The sequence below is a fragment of a genome, unplaced genomic scaffold (genome assembly GCF_019419815.1).
Source record: "Pyrus x bretschneideri cultivar Hongxiangsu unplaced genomic scaffold, Pyrus_bretschneideri_v1 Contig7, whole genome shotgun sequence".
Taxonomy (NCBI): domain Eukaryota; kingdom Viridiplantae; phylum Streptophyta; class Magnoliopsida; order Rosales; family Rosaceae; genus Pyrus; species Pyrus x bretschneideri.
The window spans coordinates 10679708-10701506 of record NW_025999809.1 but is presented as its reverse complement, the minus strand read 5'-3'; the positions used below and the strand labels follow the sequence as shown (position 1 = coordinate 10701506).

Genomic DNA, 21799 nt, shown 5'->3' with positions numbered 1-21799 from the left:
CGTACCAACATACTGTGTTGCTATAGTGCTATCTGCAATCTTATTGAATATAAAGTGACAATCCTTAGCGGCTATATGTAATGTTGTTTGATTATCACAAAATAAAACGGAATGACCATTTAAAGGAATGTTCAAATCCTTCAACAAAAATTGAAGCCAAACTAACTCACAACAAGCACGTGCCATAGCCCTATATTCTACCTCAACTGAAGAAAGTGACACAGTTTTCTGTCACTTTGTTCGCCATGAAATCAAAGAATTTTCCAAGAATACAAAATACCCAGTAGTCGAATGGTAAGTGATAGGACAACATGCCCAGTTAGAGTCACAAAATGCAGCTAACTTGGTCAAGTTGTTAGAACGGAATAATAAGCCTTGACTTGTAGTAGATTTCAAATAACGAACAACACGAAGCGTAGCATCCATATGAGGTACACGTGGCTCGTGCATAAACCGACTCAAAACATGGGCAGAATATGTGATATATGGCCGAGTTATGGTAAGATAAATCAAATGTCCTACTAAGCGCCAATACTTTTCAGGATCCTTGAGAAGTTCTCCTTAATCAGATAATTTTTTATCATCCATAGGGAAAGCAATGGATCGTGCTCCCAAAAAACCATAATCCTTGAGAATTTATAATGCATACTTACGCTGTGAAATATAAATCCCACGTTGAGATCGAGAGACCTCAATACCCAAAAAGTATTTTAAGTCACCAAGGTCTTTTATCCTAAAATGATCACAGAGAAAACACTTCAGAGAATCAATGGCACTGACGTCGTTGCCTGTAATCACAATATTATCCACATAAAAGAGTAAGGTTGTAAAATAAGCACCGAACTTTCTGGTGAACAATGAATAGTCTACTTTTGATTGTTGAAAACCAGCAGAAAGAATGTTAGTAGTGAATTTGGCAAACCATTAGCGAGAAGCTTGCTTGAGACCATAAAGAGATTTGTGAATGTGACACACAAGATTCTCCCCCTGTCGCCGAATACCAAGAGGAGGAGACATATAAATTTCCTCTTGTAAGTCATCGTGCAAAAAAGCATTATTAACATTGAGCTAATGAAGAGACCAAGACTGACTAGCAGCAAGAGCAAGAAGACAGCGCATTGTAATCATCTTAGCAGTAGAAGAAAAAGTGTCATGATAATCAATACCTTCAGGGGATAGAGCAATGGATGTAAAGGTGGCATGAGGTGGCATGAGATGAAGGTGGCGTAGTGATAGGAGGTGGTGGATAGGAAAGGTCCATAAGAGAAGGAATAGGCAGGGTAGGCATGAGGGATGGGGTAGGGGTGGATTTAAGGGCATAAGGGAAAGAATCTTCATGGAAGATTACATCCCTACTTTGTGAAGGTGCGGTGAGTTTCTAGGTCATATAGTTTGTATGCCTTTTGGCCGTGAGGGTAACCAAGAAAGATGCAACGATGAGCCCGAAGGGAAATTTTAGTGGGTGGAATGATAGAGGTGGCATAGGCGAGACAACCAAAAACGCGGAAGTGATCATAGGTTGGGGGTTTGTTATGGAGGACCTCAAAGGGAGATTTATTATGGAGAAGACGGGTAGGGAGACGATTGATTAGATAAACAGCGATAAGAACACATTCACCCGAAAATTTGAGAGGAAGTTGTGACTGGAAGTGAAATGCGCGTGCGGTTTCTAAGAGGTGCCTATGTTTGCGTTCAACAACGCCATTTTGTTGAGGGGTATAAACACAAGAAGTTTGAAACAAGACCCCATTATCTGAGAAAAAGTGACGAAGAGAAAGAAATTCGTCGCCATTGTTAGTATGAATGCATTGGATTTTAGTATGGAATAGGGTATTGACATAAGCAAAAAAATCCTTGATTAATTGTTGAGTATCTGATTTATGTTTCATGAGAAAGATCCACGTAAAGCGAGAAAAATCATCCACAATTGTTAAATACAATGAGCTCCAGAGAGGGAAGATTGACTATCGTTGAAATTGAACTTAAACCAAAAGGTTGACAAGTTTGTTTCGCCAAAGGACAAACATCACAAACATGGTTAAAATCAAAAGAACAATTTTAAAAACTAGAAGCTAAAGCTTGTAAACGAGGAGGGGAAGGGTGACCAAGGTGCTATGCCATAGGGAGGACAGGATGTCGATGACGTTGCAGATGGGGTGATGGGATGGGATAGAGGAGGCAAGGGCCACAAGGTAATAAAGGTTGCCACGTCGCTTACCCACACCAATCATCGCCTTCGAAACCAAGCCCTGACACACCCCGACCCGAAAATATATTTCAATGATACGTGAATAAGAAATATATACAATTACATTCCTTGCTCAGCAAGGTATTATCCCTACAAGTTAGGAATACAACTACAATTAGGATTACAATCATATCTAGACTCCAATTAGGATTCTATTGTCTAACAAATTTCAAACAAAAGCACGATCAAATCCCAAAAAAAAAAAAATAATAATAATAATAATAATAATAATAATAATAATAATAATAATTATAATTCGAACCCAAATTCTTTTTTAAAATTTCACCATACCCTGCAAGCAATCGCAATGCTCAGCCTTTTTTCGCACCACATCGAGCATGGAATCGATAAGCTCGGCGCCCTCCTTATGATGCCCCTTTGCCCAATTGTTCCCTGCCCCGGACTGCCCGAACACGAAGTTATTGGGTCTGAAAACCTGCCCAAATGGGCCAAATCTGACTGCGTCCATTGTCCCGGGCTCCAGATCCATGAGCACGGCGCATGGAACGTACCTTCCGGCGTTGGCCTCGTTGTAATAGACATTGATTCGCTCGAGCTGGAGCTTGGAGTCGCCGTTGTACTTTCGGGTGCTGTCGATACCGTGCTCGTCACAAATCACTTCCCATAACTTGGCGCCGATCTGGTTGCCGCACTGGCCCCCTGAATGTGGAGAATTTCCCTAATTTTTGTTGTTTTTGTTTTTTTTTGTTTGTTTTTTGGGGGGGGGGGTGGGGAGGGGGGAGGGGCGGTGCGGGCGGGCGTTGCGGGTTTCAGACCTGTTTGGTTGCTGGGAAATGGAAGGGAAAGGGAGGGAAAATGTTTAGCGTGATAGGTTTGGTTTTGCCGCGTTCGGATGGATAGGAACGGGTAGTTGGCTAAAATGGCTTGGGAATTTGAATATTTTAAGGGAACTTTAACGAAAAACGCCTAGTACTGTTCATTTTAACGAAAAAATCACACTTTTATACTAAAAAGTCAATTCTGATATTATTCACTTTACTTTTTATTTTGTCTTTTTCATTAAAACTTAAATTTTTCAAGTTATTTTCATTAAGTTTTCCTATATTTTAAAGGGTGAATTCCAGTGAAATATGAAGAATAGGGGTATTTTGTGAATCGAATGTGGATTATTATTGGTTTTTTTTTTTGTAGTGCATACGGATTTTCTAACTTTAGGGGTGATATGCTGTCCGAGTCGCCCTAAAATTGCCTGAGACACAAAACCAAGATGGCTTTGTGGTTTGTAATTTGGATTTATTTTTTTTAACAAACGATAGCATTATTGTATTAAATTATTAGTTGGTAAAAGGAAGAGAAATTGGTGACGATCGGATCTGTACCAAAATTCTTAAACAATTGATATTTTTTTTGGATTATTTTTTGAGCCACATCATCCCACATCTGCATATGTGGCCAAGTCGGCAATCAAAATGTGTTTAGATTACTTATTATACGTGTGTCATGTTTTTATTGATTTACGGTTTATTAGCAAGCACATAGATCGAAAATTAATATGATAATACAATAACAAGTACTTTTCATTACAAAATGAGAAAATTTACAATTTTATTAGTACTAGTAAATTAGGTGAATGGTATTAATTGTCTACTTATCAAAATTTATATTCATGCAAAGTTCGAATAGTAAAAATAGTCACTTAATTGTGTGTGAGTTGTACCACCCAACAAATTTCCAACGATTATGTAGGGCCAATCTAAGCTTCCATTACAACCCCATGCACCTTCAAAAGTGACAGGGTCGCTAGCAACTCCACCTCCTGTCTATAGTTCCATACCATATTCAAATTTGGATATTTTAGATTTTTTTTTCCTTTTTCTTTTTTGTTGCATTTTTTTTATGGTTTATGGTGGATGGACATTTTAATTCAATTTTGTTTTATTAAAAGATTTCTGAGATTTTTTTTTAAGAATTATTAGAGAGTACCCACCAGTGTTTCTCTTGCTTCAAGCAAAACAAAGATGGACAAAAGCTACAAAAGCATATATGTGTGTGTAATGGATTTAAATTATGTTACCTTTTTCAACAAACTTACAATTGTTCTACTACAATGGTGGAAAGCAACAATGTCTAGACACTTTGATATAAGTTTGATCTCCTATCGATTCTCTTTTTCCCTAACAACTACAATTTAATCTACTAACTGCTATTTTTGTAATTAAAAAAAAATCATATTCACAACATCTAAGCCCTCTAACATTAACCTAGTAGTTAGAATTGGAAAGCCCAGCTTATTTGTTTTACACAAACATGATAAGGAAATAGAACAATGGATGAGAAAAAACTATTAGGATTCTCCTTCAAGGTTTAAATATGAAATTGACACTCGATCTTCATCCCTAATTAATTTCTTTTTTTAGATATTTTTTTAAGTACAAACGATATTTTTACACTAAACTACATGAATATGTTTGACTTCAAAATTCAGTGAGTTTAAAAGAAAGATCATAATCACCAGAAGAAATCCACCTCTTAAGATTTCTTTCTTTTTACCCAACATATTCTCAAAATAAAGCTCAAGTTCAATCGTTGTAGATAACTGCCTTAAAGAGTTATTGGGGTGGGAAGCTCGGGCTCGGGCTTGGGCATATAGCCCATCAGTCCATGTTAATGTCGGGCTAAATGGGTACTCAGACGGAGTTTTGGACTTCAATGTTGGGCTAATATTGCGATTTTGATTGCAGATGATGAAATGCATGCGCATGATAATGGTTAAATAAAATGAAATTCGTGTTGTTCGTCAATGGTCAATGGTGAGTGGCAAATAATATCCCTTCCCCCTCCTATGGAATTTTGCTCTTCACCACTCCTTATTGAACAAAATCAAAAGGTCCAAATCAAAATGGAGATATCCAATTAAATTAACACCGTGCAATGTGCTTCCAGCTTTGCTTTCCATAAACCAAAAAAGTCGGCTACAACAACCCTTTTATTGATTGGTTTTGCGTTCAATAATTGGAGGTACTACAACATCAATTTACTCATGTTACAGTGCACGTGTTCAATGATTGGAGTACTACAACATCAATTTACACGTGTTACAACATCTAAACTTATTAAGTTGTCATTTACCTAATCGGTTATGTATCATACTAATACTTTTCCATCAATTATGAATGTAAATCGAGTAACTTGCATGTGATCAGTAAACCTTTACCAAAGTGCGAGTGTATAAACTAAATTCCATCTAAATCATGTTTAAAACAAAGCTCAACCCTAATTGAATTGATATTTGTTATGAATGATTAAAAACATGTGTTACAATAGGGTTAGATGAAGGAACAAAAATTTGGACAAATTTTTTTACTCCTTTTTAGCCACTAAATTTTATAAAATTCAACGGTCTTAATTAAGGATAGCGGCTTTTAAAGAGTAAATAACGTGGACAATGGCGTGCGTTATAACTAATAAAAACAAATAAAGATTAAAACATAAAGATATAAAATTGAGAGGAATTAAAAAGGAAAAAAAATCACCCACGCTTTGGAGGGAGGGAGAGGAAGACCTCCATTGCTTTGCATAATTGCTAAAGAACAAAGACGTGAGTGAGTGCTTTGGCTAGCTTTATGTGATCAAAGAGAAAGATGTAAATTTGAGTGTTTATCACCCAAACCTGTAAACCCTACACACACTGATCTTGCCTCACGCAACACAAAGATGAGAATCTGAGATTAATGTGTGGCCTCACGCTGCTCTTGCCTTTTGGCCAACAAGGGAAGAATTTTTTTTTTTTCAGTCTAATTTATCAGCCAAATATAGCAAAAATAAAGAATTAGGATTCCAGGTTTAGATCAAGTGATAGGTTGATATGCTTTATGCGCTTCTTGATTTTGTATCAATTGAATGAAAGCAATATGTAGTGAAAGCGCTGGAATTTTCTCTACACCTTCTTCTCATGTTCGTGGCTAGTCCCTCCTCCCTATGTTCCACCGTTAGATTGATTTGCCTTTTTCTTTCAGTTTTATTCTATTTTAATTATAATCCATGTCATTAAAATCCTCCACGTCATTTAATCAAGATCGTTAGATGCTATAAAATCTAATGGTTAAAAAGGAGTACAGAAGTGTCTAAAATATTTGTCTCTTAATCCTAACCCGTTATAATATGTGGCTTAAGTTACAACTCTAAGCACAAATATACATATATATATATATATATATATGACAATAACACTTAAAAATCTCTCCTTTATCTACCTACGCTTGTGAAACTATAATCTTCATACGTATTCAAAGTTTCAACCTTTGCTTTCATGTACAAGCATATTCAACTTTGCTTTTGTACTGATGTTTGAACTTTGAAGTAGTACAGAAGCAAATTGTAACAGCTCTCTCAAAAAACCATGTGACCATATTGAGTAAAAACTAAAAGAAAAATGCAGTCAATCATCATCGGTCCATGTGTTTCTCATTCGAGTTTTCCCATAACCTAACACCCCTGCGTTTTACACCAGCATTTTCTGGTCTTTTACATGTAGGAAAAAAGGTACACCAACTTCATGGGGATGGGGTCTCCCTTTTGGTTACCTGTAACCCTCTCCATAATTAAATACACGTTTACAAAATCATTAAAGAATCGTACGATCTTTTCTTCATGGAGCCTCGCGATAGTTTTTGGGTTTGCAATGTTTTAATTCTCGTGACTAGGGTTTAGTGAACTAAAGGCCCTCCCTGATTAAAGGAACGTAATCGGTTGTTGATGCGTTTGTAATTATAGAGTTATGATGTTCATTTGATATGTGTAATCTCCTGAGTTGTTTTAAGAGGCGTGTTAACATGTATATTATACGTACGTCTTGGATGATTTTTAATAGAATCTCTTTCCCTCGACAGAAAAATTACACGTTTTACATAAGTTCAATGAGCAAAACCTTTTTAATTAATTTTTTTTAAAATTGCGCACTTGATAAAGTTGCAATAACTTACTCTTGTAAAAATAGAATATATTCCACCAAGACTCTATTAAATTTACCCGTATATTACAAGATAATCTGCTACCAATTGAAATGTTTTAGCTTTCCTTGGTGCAAGGAGAGATTAAACATTTTTGCAAACAGTCTACCGAGCTTTATGTGAAAAGCACGACAAAGTCATGCATGCATTATTTGTTTTGTTTTGTTTTGTTTTGTTTTTTTTCAACCATCATCTTTATTTGATGTTAACAAGCAACCTATTGAAATAAATAATGTTTGAAATATGCAATGAGCTATTGTTAGTCAACAGTGGCAGATTTAAGATTTGAACAATTGAAGTCTCAGTGTTAAAGGTTAATTTTTTTTAATAAAAATAGAGCGAAGCGCGTAAAAAATTCCAACTTATTCATTGAGGTATTTCGTCGAACACTTGTTGAGCTTATATACGTCATCTGATTATGTTGCATAGATGTCAACAAATATCGACATATACCGAAATAATCTGATAAGTATTATCGACATATTAGATATCAAGCCAAATATTCGTGTTTCAGTCTATTATATATTCTTTTTCTTGAAAATAACAGAATTAGAAGATATATTTGGAATAAAAACCGAAAACGAGCAATTCAAATCGAAAATCTGGATAAATTTGGACCTAAACCGAATCAATCCTAACCGTATATATACCCTCGAAAAGGGCTGTGAATCTGTGATATTCTACGTGCTTAGTGCTTAAGCCAACCGGCCTGTTTCATTTCTTCTTTCCGTTCTCACTTTAATTACCTCAGATATTTGTGGACATATTATATATATTTATTCTTCCATCTTTATGTCATGGTAAATATTGGGTCCCATCCAAGAAATATCCAAACTTGATCCAATAATATTGGTATCGCGTGGTTTTCAGTGTGGAGTGGGAATGGGGGATATCTTACACATGAAAGGCTGAAAGTGGATTTGTTGGTGACATTTGTTCTTACATATGCCAGTTCCTGCATGATTTGATGTCTGTTACTTGCTTATTAGAGATAGGTTAGTTATGATTTTTTTTTAAATTTTATATAGTAATAAGTCAGTCAAAATGTTGCTTTAATTTGTAATCATAAATAATTTTGTTCGTATATTCGTTTGGCCTACTATGATTTTAAACTTGTTTTTATTTTTGTAAACACCTAATAAAGGCAAGACATTGAGTTGTGACGTCTTTTAAGTTGTTGGATTGAATTCAACAATCAACCATGCAAATGATACGCGATGTAGTTTGTTTGTATATTCGTTAGCCTACTGTGATTAAGTTGTTGGATCGAATAATATCTATTATTTTCATGCACAATAAGTTTAATTGGATGGGATACTTGGACTAGGATATTAGCAAAGGTGCTACTGTTTCAAGAGCTACTTTGTGTAAATTCTTTTAGGGTTGTTTCAAGTGTTATTTCAAGAACTACTTTGGTTTTATATACGCATGGCCTCCTGCTAATCATGCATGTTGATATGATTAGTGGTAAGCGGTGAATATAAGTTACAGATTACAAATTCAATACTTTATAGAACCAGAACTACATCAATTGTCTAAGAATCGTTTGCATAATTACTGTAAACTTGTGTTTCGTGTATATGATCAGAAAATAAAGTGTATACAACTCATGAGAGTTTATTTACGCATTTTCCCTTGCATCATAAATCTTATTTTTAATTATTTTATTCTTAAATATCGCTTGTATAAATACAAATTTAAGCGGAAAAACTTAGGATTTAGACAAAGACTGAATCAAATCAATGTAGTAATACTCACCGTAACCAACATCAATTTCAAAACCGTTTCTTTGTTTTAGTTAAATTAGTTATTCTTCCTCTTCCTCACTTATCTCCTCCCCAAAACGTCTCTCTTCTATTTCTTCCAACAAAAAAACTAATCCAACAAAATACCGAAACAAAAACTTTACCAAAGGGAAGAGATCCGATCTGGATTTCTCCCATTAAAGGTTCAGGATTAAGTGATTCGGACCGTTGAAATGTAATCTAACTGTTACAACTATTATAACTTTTAAAGAGACTCTCGTTGTTTATAACGGTTAGATCAAATTTCAACAGCCTATATCACTTGATCCTGAATCTTTGATCGGAGAAATCCGGACAGATCTCTTCCCGTTACCAAACAATTTCCGACACGACAAAAACAAATAAAAAATTTCCGGACCCTGAAACCGAGTAACAAGAAGACACCAAAGGAATTTTCAACGTGCCCCGTTCGAAGATCCTTTCACCCCCCATCTGACTTCCTCTCGCTTTCCCAAAACCCTTTTATTTTTCTTTAATTTTTTTTAATTAATTTCTAATCGAAATAGTAGACGACGGCTGCTATAAATTAAAACCGAGTAATTTATTTTTCTCAGAAATTGAGTTTCCTGTTGAAACCAATTTTTCTCTGCTCTGTTTTTGTTTTTGTTGTTCCCAAATTTTTAGTGACGATGCCGCTTCCGTGGAAGAAGACCAGAGCGACACGGATTTCCCAATTCGTCGCCGACCTCCAATCGCCGAAACGCGGCGGTTCGCTTTTCGTTCAGACCGGGTTTCCCGCCTCTCTCATCGACCTCTTCGTCAAGAACCGGGATCACTTGAAGAAACCGTCGAAAAAGCATAAGAAGAGCAAGAAGAAAGAGAATCGGGTCGATGACCGGGTCGACGATGGGATCGCTCCGAATTGTGAACTGGGTTCGAGCGATTTGCCGGTTTTGGTAAAACCCAGTTCGCCAGATTTGTCAAATGTCGAGAATTTGAAGCCCACAGAAGCTGATCGTGGCGTTGAGGCTACTGAGTTTGAAAATCGTGCGGAGAATTATGTTGTCGGTGGTGGAGAATGCGTCGGCGGGATTTGGGGGGTGATTCTGATGACGGTGATGAAGATTATTGTGGTGGTGGTTTTGGCTTTGAGCACCAAGAAGCTCGTGGTTGGGATCACATTGTCCGCTTTTCTGCTTCTGCTTCTGGAATACGCGGGTAAGCACTTGGCTTTGTTTTTGAAACCATGTTCGAATGCGAAATCTGTTATGGCTCAGAGATTGTCTGCATTTTTATTGGTTTCGAATGGTTTCGATTCGAGTGATGATATGAAGGGAGTGACTGCGAGAGAAAAGACTCTGATTTTAGATTCTGCCATTGAAGAGATTGAGATTGTTGATGTTAACAAGAAGGGAAGATTGATTGAGTTGCTTGGTATGGAATGTGAGGAGACGAAGCCCGCGGAGAAGGGAAGTGTTTGCGCTGATAAAACCGCCGGTGAAAAAAGTTTGGATGAGTTGCTTGGGATGGAATGTGAGAAGAAGAGGAGGGTGGTGGATAAGAGAAGGGTTTGTGCCAATAAGACTGTCGGTGATGTGTCGTTGGTTAAGTTATTGGGGAAGGATTATCAGAAGATAAAGCTCGTGGAGGGTGGCGAAGAAGAAGGTGAATTTGTTGGGGATAAGAAGAGTAAGGGTATGAAAAATTCTAAGATTAAAGCTAAACTTATCAAGAAATTCGTGCCTAAGAAGTTGTGTCGAAAGGGAAAGCAAAACGAGCAGGTGCTGGAGCCTGTGCTGTACAGTGGCGATTCTAGTTTCCTCGGAGATGATAAGTTAGAAGGATGTGAAGAACAAGAAGACCGTGAAGATGAGAAACAAGAGGAACAAGAAAGCGAAAACAGATTGGTGTTCTCACTAGATGCAGAGGAGAAGTCTGAAATCCAAAGCTCCGACGGAGTTTCTGATAACGGTGGAGGATCATTGGCTGGCGAAGTAACACCACTGGTTGTTGAAAAGAAGGGAAGAGAACGAAAAGAAGGGGGTTTTGGTTATCTGGTTCTCTTTCTTATAGTTCTTGCCGGACTTTTTGGAGGTCGGCTTGTAGCCCTCTTTCTTACAATCACTTTCTGTTTTTTGTCGAAGTTGATCGGAACTCTAAGGAGACTGGTAAAAGTCTGTCCATGACAAGGTGTTGTGTCCCAATCTCAAGTTAGACTGTCTAGTTTTGCGTCAGATATAGTGTTCTTCAAGTCTCGAATTCTAGTCTGAATGTGAAAAGCTCAGTGTGATAGAAAGAAATTCCAACCTTTTCGTTGGCAACCCTGCTTGAGGTGTTGTACTATAAAACTGTAAAATTGTTACAGATACAAAATATTAGTACATAGTTCTCGTTTCCTTGGATAGATTTTGTTTCTTTGCGATATCCGAATCACTTTTTCGTTATATCTGTTGTTCTGCTGTAGACTCGGCGTGCTGAAATACCAGCCATGAGCCGCTCGTTTATACACCAAATTTATTGAGCAACATTGTTACTAGATGGTGAGAAACTTCTGCAGTCATGGTTAACCATCGGATTTACAGAAACATTGTCTTGTATTTCACGGGAATGTTAACGAGGGGTTTCGCCTATCAGAACTCAGTTCCTTTCAATGATTAAAGAATGATAGAAAAAGATGGAACCAGCACCTGGAAGCGTCTCAAAAACCCTAGATCTATTATCCGCGTTCTTTCACTTACAATATTGTCACCAACTTGCCTTCTATTTACCGATTTCTTAATTTCTGGCTAGTTTCTCTTGCTCATCATTTGACGACCTTCTCTCTGCAAATCTCAGTTACTTACCGGCTTTTCCACAGTTGTCGGACAGCAGGGCATTCGCCCGATGAGTTGAGAGCACCTGACAATTTTGTTTCGTTTTTTCCACCTGAACTAGGCTGCATTTGCCTACCTTCCACCATCTCCTGCATTTGGAAGCCCTTAGTTAACTTCACTTGGCATTCTCCAAACTCCCATACTTCAGGTACATGTAGATTACTGCTGCTCCCAGTATTCCTTTTATTGTCAAATGTAGATGGCACACGCGCGCCCGAAAGTTTTCACCGAGTAGCAGTTAATATCGTTGACTGAGTTCTGTGGTTACCGCTAACGTTATCGGTGGTATTCAGAAGTAAAACTCATATACACACACATACGTTTTTGTATATTATACTATTGAGAAGATGGTTGATCTTGTACGTTTAACTTCCGAGCACACATGAAGCAACCGAGTTATTACATAATCTGCTCTCATCATATCTGTCATAAGCACTGCTAATTTCCTTAAACTGCTCCGATTTAAAGACCGTTGCATTCCACGAAACAATTCCCTTGGTAAACAAGTTATGAAATCGAGTTGAAGCCACTAATGCAGTTACCTTTGACTCGTTGGACTATGAATCAAAATGCAGTGCACAAAAGTTCTTGCCTTCATCAGGAAGTAAAGTGAAATGCTGCCAGAGTTCTACATAACAAAAATGTGCCTTGTTTTAACATATTTATTGCATAAAATAAGAAGATGAAACGTTAGGTTTATAGCTGGATTATTGTGTGAGGAAATCATAGCTGGTTTGTTGCTGGTTTGCGACTAGACTCCAAAGAACACTCGTGTTGCCGGTTCAATGTTGCGTTGGCGTCGCACGGAAATCGGAAGAAATTTCAAGCAGAACCAAATTTTCAATGAAAAGTCACGAATTTTTGCTTCTTGGAGAGTATTTTCACAAGTTGTAAACATTAATTTCATTGTTTCACTAGTTCTGCTACTGTAAGAAGGGGATATCTTCCACAAGAGGGACTCAAATACCGAACAATTTCACATAAAATCATTCGATTTCATTGAGATTTTAGTACACTTAAACAAACCTAACTCGCAATACGCGAAAACGACAAGACAAACGGAGAGATGATGTGAATTATTGGATACTATTTTCCACGGAAAACATCTAAAATTTGGCCTGAATACTAGTAATAACATATTTGTCGACCTGGAAAGACTTGGCGAGGACATCTTCTGAAATTGGGGGATTGGATCCAAACACAGCATTAGCAATGGTGTTGACTCCAGGGTTTTGGCTGCTCAAAGAAGAGAGTGAAACGGCCATTCCAGTGCCCACATTTTTCTGATAGTGAATGAGTCCGACAGGGAACACAAACGCATCGCCCCTGTTAAGGACCTTTGAGATGAGCTTGTTGTCGGGGTTTGAGGTCACGAAGCCAACATCGAGGCTGCCTTCTAAGACGGTTAAAATCTCAGTGGCACGGGGGTGAGTGTGGGGTGGGATGACACCCATTGGTGCGTAGTCGATGCGAGCGAGTGAGATGCCGAGGGTGTTGAGTCCTGGAATTTGAGCCACATTGACAGGGGTGACTTTTCCACCAACTGGGTTTGAGGTTTTGCCCGGGATGTGAAGTCCACTGAAGAAGAAATGCTCAGCTGTTGCTAGCTTGGAGTCCAAGCAAGGTAGCCCATTCACTTTTGTTGCTGTTAATAAACCAACATAAAAATTAAAGTCACTGTAGGATTAAGTAGAATCAGAGGTATACATCTTAATGTAAACTAAACATCATCTTAGCGAAACTTAACCAAACGATTCAAGACGAACCTGAGTTAGTAGTGTCAGCAACACAGAAATCCTGCAACGGACTAGGCTCGAAAGCAACAACCAGAGAACATGTCATGGCTAGGAAAGTAGTCAATAGCAAGATTTGGTTTGCCATCTTAATTTATCAACTTCTTCAATGGGATTGTATGTGAAGTTTATTGCAAGTGAAAAATGGAAGGGATTAAGAGAGATGTGAAGCAACTGATGTACGAGGTTGGTTATTTATAGAGAACGCAGAAAAACAAACTTAATTTATAAAAAAAAAAGCCGGCTTTGCAATATGGACATTGGATAAGTCTTAAACGTCCACTTAAGCTAAAGTTTAAGAACAAACACATCCATTAAATCCAAAGTTTGTTCAAAGAGTTGTTCTTCAATTAATTTTCTATTCCTTGTGATTTTTTGTAATTACGATCAAGCATTATGTTATGCATACCAAGACAAAGCATGCGGCTAAATTATCTGGGTCCAATTGGAAGAATACTAACTTGTAAAATAAAATTAAAATTAAAAACCATGAAAAGCAGAACTATAATAATAACTAAATAACCAAAGGCATATTTTTCTGTGTGTTTACTGCTCCGGCAGAGGCTGATTTGGTCAGATTATCGGGCTATATTGCCTTATATATCTTTGTCCAGATGCAAATTCTGGACACTTTCTCCCCAAGACTAAGTCACAGTGTGAAAAGAATGATTGTAAAGCAATGAAAGTTACGTTCGTTTTCTTTGATAATTAATAGTGATGGAATAAAGATAGGTTCGATTTCAAAACAAATTGGCAATTAAAAGAGTTATCCAATTCTTTACATGTCAATCACTCTATGCAAGGTTCCTTGATTTTCTAACGTGATGCTATTCTTTATTTATATGAAATAGATTCATTGCTATCATAATGTCCTATTTCAATAAAATAATGATATGCGTAAAATTTTCATCACACGACATTTTGTTTTTGAATCTAAATACCTGAGACGGTAAACCCATGTCTTGTAAATTTCTCTCCTTTCAAAGGCAAATTCAAGTAACCATCCCCGAGCGACTGCACTTGGTTCAAGGAACCACTGAATATTATTATTGATGTATTGTCGTAGGACAGTAGTTCTTTGATGTAGCAGGAGCTTTTCCTGTTTCTTTGTAGTTGCTGCTATTCTCTGAACACTTAATCAATGAAATACCATATCATTGCTTAATAAAAAAACAATGCAATGTTCACTTAAAAAAAAAAAAAAAAAAAGGCTTAGTTTAGCTACGCCCCCATTGGATTTCATTTTGATCTCACTATGTTCTTGTAACTCAAAAATCACCACTTTACTTCTTGAAAATCAAAATTCGTTCTACTTTAACTTGTAGACTCTCTCTTCTCTCTAAAACTCATTGGTTGCCTCCTAAAACATATGTGAGACTCAACACCTAATAAGATTATGCCACATGTGTTAAATTTGATTATAAATCTTCATTTTGTGCTCACATTCAACAATTACAGAATATTAAGTTTAAAAGAAATTGAAGAGATGAAAAGAATAAAAAAGAAATTGATTAGCCTAGCGCACCCAAATCAAACTCATATAAGAAATTAATAGATCAACGCAATGTGAAACAAATTTTAAGTTCTATAGAGACTATTTTCAAGTTTTAAGGCGCAAAAAGGAATCAAAATCGAGTTTCTAGGTTTAAAGTGAAGCGAACTTTGAGTTTCAGGGAGTAATATTGTGTTTTTGAGTTACCCATAGGGGGAGTGGCCAAATTCCTCCCGGCAAGGTTCTTAATTCTCCGATGTGAAACAACACATGGTAGTAAGCCAAACACCTGGATAATATATGGTGAAGTGCCGATTTAGTCCCTAAATTATCACTGCAGTAAAAATTAGGTTCCTAAATTATTTTTTTAGTAAAATAAGTCCCTAAATTCATTAAAAATTACTAATGTCATCCCTACTATTATATTCAAAGCTATTTTATCAAATTTTCCGTCAAATGAAGTTACCTGACACACTTTAGAGGGTAACATCGTTATTTTCTCGCCTATAAGCCAATAACATTTCATATAGATTGCAAATCTAACGTCTAATTTACCCTCCAAAATTAACTTTATACATTATTTCTTTATGAAAAAATACTAATCTACCCTCCAGTAATGAATAACTACATATCAAATTACAATATTGACATAATCAATCTGAGATATCTTCCTTAACAAAAGTTAACTGTAACTCCTGGATATGCTGCTTTATAAACATCGAGGCGATGATCCTAAATATGAACGAGCCAGATTTCTGGAGTTGATGTTGCAGAGACAATGTTACGTTCGATACATCGTTCCGTATATTATGCTTTCTGAAACAGGCGTGATTTAATATTGATTATTTTTCCATTTAATTAGGAACGAAAATGAAGAAGATCAAGAAGAAAAAAAAGAAGAAATGGGAAACCAATATGCTGATGAGCCAGGCAAAATTAAAATGTGAAGTTGTAAGGGATTTTGATTTAGGTTGAGGGTTGAAGGATAACCCTTGTATAACATATATAGAAGTAGCATTCTAAACAATTGAATATTGATTATTTTTGTTGTCTAAAGTGTTAGAAGGATAATTTCAATTTGTGCAGCTAGCATTTGATCTTAAATTAAATCCAGCCAAATATGTCTTATGTTGGCAATCCCACATCGATGGAGGAAGTCAACAAGGGTGGCTTTAAATATCATTACTCTACTCTAACAAATACCGAAGTTTTTTATGGTAAAACTCCACACTTGACGGATTGGGCGGGTGATATAATTGGGAACAGTATCGGTGTCGATAAAGTAGAGCCCCCCCCCAGGGGCTCGTCGATTTAAAAATTTTAACATGGTATCAGAGCCCACAGTTACCGGCCCATGCAAGCCAAAGGCTTGTCACAAGGAAGTGTGGGCTTGGAAACAAGTTTAGGTTCGTGCAAGCCAAAGGCTTTGTCATAAGGAAGTGTGGGCTTGTCACTTGGAAACAAGCTTGAGCTCGTGCAAGCCAAAGGCTTGTCCCGTGGCTTGTCATAAGGAAGTGTGGGCTTGTAAACAAGCTTGGGCCCGTGCAAGCCAAAGGTCCAAAGGCTTGAAGGCTTGTCACAAGGAAGTGTGGGTTTGGAAACAAGCTAGCTAAATGCTTGTCACTTTGAAACAAGTCTGGGCCAGTGCAAGCTAAAGGCTTGTCATAAGAAAGTATGGGTTTGGAAACAAGCTTGAACTCTTAACATAGAGCCGGCCACTGAGTTCTTAAGAGGCACTTCCTGAAAAAACTGAAAATAAGTCTGGACTCCATTGGAGTCGACCTTTGATTTTCAATTGCCGATGTGTGGATCTCCACATGTGAACCACTAAATGGGGTTACATGTGATGGGGCGTGTTGGTTGTCCCACATTGGTGGGGGAAGTTAACAAGGATGACTTTAATATGAGTACCCTACTCTAACTAATACTGAGGCCTTTTGTGGTAAAACCTCACACCTGACGGATTGGGCAGGTGGTAAAGTTGCGGACAATATCGGTGTCGTTAGAGTGGGGCCCTTGGCTCGTCAATCTAAAAAAAAAATCAACATAGTATCAAAGCCCACGATTACGGGCCCGTGCAACCTAAAGGCTTGTCACTAGAAAATGTGGGCTTGAAAACAAGCTGAGACTCTTAACATAGAGCTGGTCTTTGAGTTCTTAAGAGTCACTTATTGAAAAAGATTGAAAACAAGTTTGGATTCCATTGGAGCCGACCTCTGAGTTTCAACTGCCAATGTGTGGATCTTCACGTTTAAACCACTAAATGGGTCGCGCGAGGGGGCGTGTTGGCAGTCCCACACCAGTGGGGGAAGTCAACAAGTGTGACTTTAAATATGATTACCTTACTCTAACTACCGAGGCATTTTGTAGTAAAACCTCATACCTGACAGATTGGGTAGGTAGTAAAGTTGAGGACTTTATCGATATCATTAGAGTGAACCCCTTGGACCCGTCGATCTAAAAAATTTCAACATCTTACGCATTTGAAGTCAAAATTTGTCTCAACTAGTCTTAATGTAATACTTGGAAGTAGTAATTGCCTCATATTGGATTTTTCTTATGGTACACATAAATTATCTTGTTAAAATGTCAAACCATGACATATCATACTAGCACAAACAGGTCGACCTTAAGATAAAAAAGATATCATAGATCTAAACTATATATATGAGATCTTAGATTCTCATTTCCCATTACATTTCAATGACGTTTCAAAAAGTTGAGATTATACCATAAAATTAATTGGCAATATGAAAAGTAGCACAATTTGTTGGAAAATTTAATAATATTATTATATTAAATTTATTAATTGAATGGAAATTAGAAGTTGAGCCTTTTGGTATAAAGATATGTCCACTTAAATGAAGTGTTGCAACTTTTGACTCTTCATGAATACTCACATGTTTTCCAAAGAGGTGTCTCACATTCTATAAATAGGGAAGCCCTCTTTAATCACAAAAATAACTTTTCATTTGATTACATAATCATACATAAAGTGCACTAAATATTAGAGAATCTTATTGAGTCCATATGAGAGGGTTTTCAATACAATCATAGTTCATGAAGCCTTGTGATTTGGAGTGCTACTATTACAAGGACATGTTCGTTGTATCTTGGGAGACATGCGCCGATCAACCATGAACACCGTAGTGGGGCATAAACTTGTCTTAAGGACAAAGTGTCCAACACTTGCCTTGACCATATTTTCTAGGTTTTTCTAATCCATTATATCATGTTCATTTAACATTGGTTACTCATGTGCATGCATTATTGTGATATGTAATTGCATGAATTATTTCTTGATTTTCTATGTGATTTATTATAGCAATTAGACCCAATTTTTCCAACAATCTAAAGACAAGTTTGTGGTTTGATTGTTATGTTTATTTGAGAATTAAATGATGCGTGATATAATAATTTTTGGTCCTAAAGACATAATTTCTTCTTGTTTAATTTTGTGAGAGAATGGTATGGTAACTATCTTTGCATAAAACTATGATTTTGTTTCCATATAGTCATGTCAAATTTATTTGGCTTGGTTGCTACATTAATTGGTGCATGATTCGGCTTTAGACAAAATATTTTCCGATCACATATTATTCCGAAGAACATGACAATTATGTGTTAATTCTTGTGTTTGCTATATTTGTTTGTTGAACTCAAATCTATATGTTCATATTAAATTGGACATGTCTTTTCTCACTTTGGTGTATGGTGGCACGACCGTTTCTTTCCATTTTCAGTGTATCCAATTATGAGTTACAAAATGCAAACTTTAAAAAATTGATCATTTTATTGTGATTAAATTCGTGTTCTGTATGAGAATCTTATCAACTGGAAATCTGGGTATTAAAATCCAGTGCATTCTTCTATACGAGTCGCACCATTTGATAACAGGACCTCTTGATTAGACGTGGAGGGATGAACAAATTCTAGTTCAAGATGGATGAACCATTTTGACACAGCAGAATTGGTTTGCAGAATCTGAAAATATCGTATTTTCCAGATAAAAGAGTTTAGCATTTCAACCAAAGACCCAAGATTGTCTAAGGGGATGCAATTGTTAGACTTGCATAAGTCAAAGTCTGTGTACCTCTTAATCAAGAGCTGTGACTTAAAACACAAGTGGTGGTTAGCGAAAGGATGCAACCGTTTGACAATTCCATATATATGTTCCCATAGGAATTTGGGAAATTATGTGTGCGTTAGTGCGAAGTTTTGGAATAAGTGCATATTTACGGGACTGGTGTCTCGACATGCTAATGCAAATTCATGTACTGTAAGAATTGCTAGGTTTGGTTTGCTATCAAACTTCACTTATTCATTCTTCTAAAGTGGTACAAATAGTGAAATAATACAAAACGTTGAAGAAGTGCATCAAGCTTTTATCCACGATAGTGGGTGATTTAATCTTGTTTCTTTCCATATATTTTAAAAGGTTATATGGACATGATTCATTCATTTGTATAGTTCTCCAAATTTAAAAGAAATGAGCGATGTTGTGGACACTAAAAGTATTTGACTAAGTGTAGAAAGGCATTTGTCCTTTTTAGGACTAATTTGTATTAAGTACACTACAAATGTATTTGAAATGTGTTTACACGCATTAGCCCTGAGAACTTGGAGAGTTTAAAGTGCTAAGAACCATGAAGGTGCCTCTAAAATAAAGTGCCAAGTTTTCCTCATTAGAAGGGCTGGTGAGGCTAAAAGGCTTGGCATGTGAAGATAAATGGATAACTTATCTTTCACATGTTTCTTACTTCTTAAAGTATGAAAGTGAATTATTAATAGCATCAAAGCAACCGCAATGTGTGTGAATTGTGGGGAAGTGACTTAGCTATTTTTGAGAATAAAATATACTTAAAAAGAATGTAAAGGTAACTTGCTTCTAGAAAGAGATAACGATGACTCTTATAATTGAAATTTTAAGGTATTGAAAGGTTGGAGATTTTCTAGCAAATACCTTAAATTCGGGGGAATGTTCACAAGTATTAGCAAGTTACTTTTTAAGTCCTAACATATGTTTTGAAGGACTTGACATTGGAAAAAAAACTACTCTTGAATGAAATATAATTTCATAAATTGAAGCACGCACCATAAGTGATAGTCATCAACCCGGTGAATCCAATTAATTAAAGGTTTGACTAGAGAGTTAGTTGTATCATCGAGGGAAATAGGTTAAAAGCTTACGTCATAAGAATTGCCATAATGGCAACCCAACCTAGCTGACTGGAGATTCCAAGATCTAGGTTCAAATGGACAACCGAATTGTGGATGATTCAATGAGAGCACTGCGGAGATAATCTCCTACCCATGTCCTATGATGAAACAATGCTATCTACAACGTATTTAGGATAAACTTTGCTTTTAATGATTCCTATACTTGGAAATAACAAGTAGGGTATTGTAGGATACTCTTAATGGGAAGTCACTTATCTTGAGTGAGGAATGGGGCCGTTCCTATGAGAATTTTTTGAAGGGCTTAGTTCTATAAAAGCAATCATGAGAAACCAAGAATTGTTCAGGACCAAAATGAATACAACCGAGCAACCACGGGGTGTCTGGAAGGGTATTGTGTGCTTACTATTATTTTGATTCACACAAACAGCTGAGCAGTTTAAGATATCACGTTCACTAATTAGCCAAGTAAATCCGATAGTAATTCACTACGAAATGTTCAAAGCCAAAAGCCTCTTATCCTGATGCGGTATTTTTCCTACTGAATTCTCTCTCTAGTGTATGCATTGTCGTTTGCATAGTGTTGAGTCAATTTCCATTCATGTAGGGGATTGTTGGAAAATTTAATAATAATATTTTTATATTAAATTTATTAATTGAATGAAAATTAGAAGTTGAGCCTTTTGGTAGAAAGATATGTCCACTTAAATGAAGTGTTACAACTTTTGACTCTTCATGAACAGTCACATGTTTTCCAAAGAGGTATCTCACATTCTATAAATAGGGAAGCCCCCTATAATCACAAAAATAAATTTTCATTTGTTTACATAATCATACATAGAGTGCACTAAATATTAGAGAATCTCATTGAGTCCATATGAGGATTTTCAACACAATCATGGTTCATGGAGCCTTGTGATTTGAAGTGCTACTATTACAAGGACGTGGTCGTTATATCTTGGGAGACATGCACCGATCAACTATGAGCACCGTAGTGGGGCGTAAACTTGTCTTAAGGACAAAGTGTCCAACACTTGCCTCGACTGTATTTTCTAGGTTTTTATAATCCATTATATCATGTTCATTAAACATTGGTTACCCATGTGTATGGATTATTGTGAAATATAATTGCATGAATTATTTCTTGATTTTCTATGTGATTTATTATAGCAATTAATTAGACCCAATTTGCCCAACACAATTTACTTATAAGCTCATGTAAGGTCCCTTGTACCATCAATATATGATTCATTATCAACACACACGTGTAGCAAATTTTTAAGCCAAACATGTGGATAACACAAACGGGATGACGTTGAGCGTGTGTGGCAGTTGGGTTCATGAAGAGTAACTCAACCTCTTCTGATACTATGAAAAAAGTTGAGGTTCCACTGAAAAACCAATTGGCAATATGAAGAGTAACTCAACTTATAAACCCATGTAAAGTTCATTATCTCATCAATATAAAATTTATTCTCAATATAAATACGTCAGATGGAG

At 36.6% G+C, this 21799-nt stretch overlaps 2 protein-coding genes across 2 annotated transcripts; one reads left to right on the top strand and one right to left on the bottom strand.

Moving 5' to 3' along the window:
• The first annotated feature begins 9652 nt into the window (after positions 1–9652).
• Positions 9653–11149, top strand: LOC125472575. Its single transcript, XM_048574220.1, has one exon. It carries the CDS (start codon positions 9653–9655, stop codon positions 11147–11149), a length of 1497 nt encoding a protein of 498 aa, XP_048430177.1.
• Positions 11150–12842: 1693 nt separating this feature from the next.
• Positions 12843–13766, bottom strand: LOC103952352 (putative germin-like protein 2-1). Its single transcript, XM_009363923.2, has 2 exons — positions 13603–13766; positions 12843–13481 (listed from the first exon to the last, which is right to left on the bottom strand). Exons 1-2 carry the CDS (start codon positions 13715–13717, stop codon positions 12943–12945), a joined length of 654 nt encoding a protein of 217 aa, XP_009362198.2. The 5' UTR covers positions 13718–13766; the 3' UTR covers positions 12843–12942.
• Between the last annotated feature and the right edge of the window lie 8033 nt (positions 13767–21799).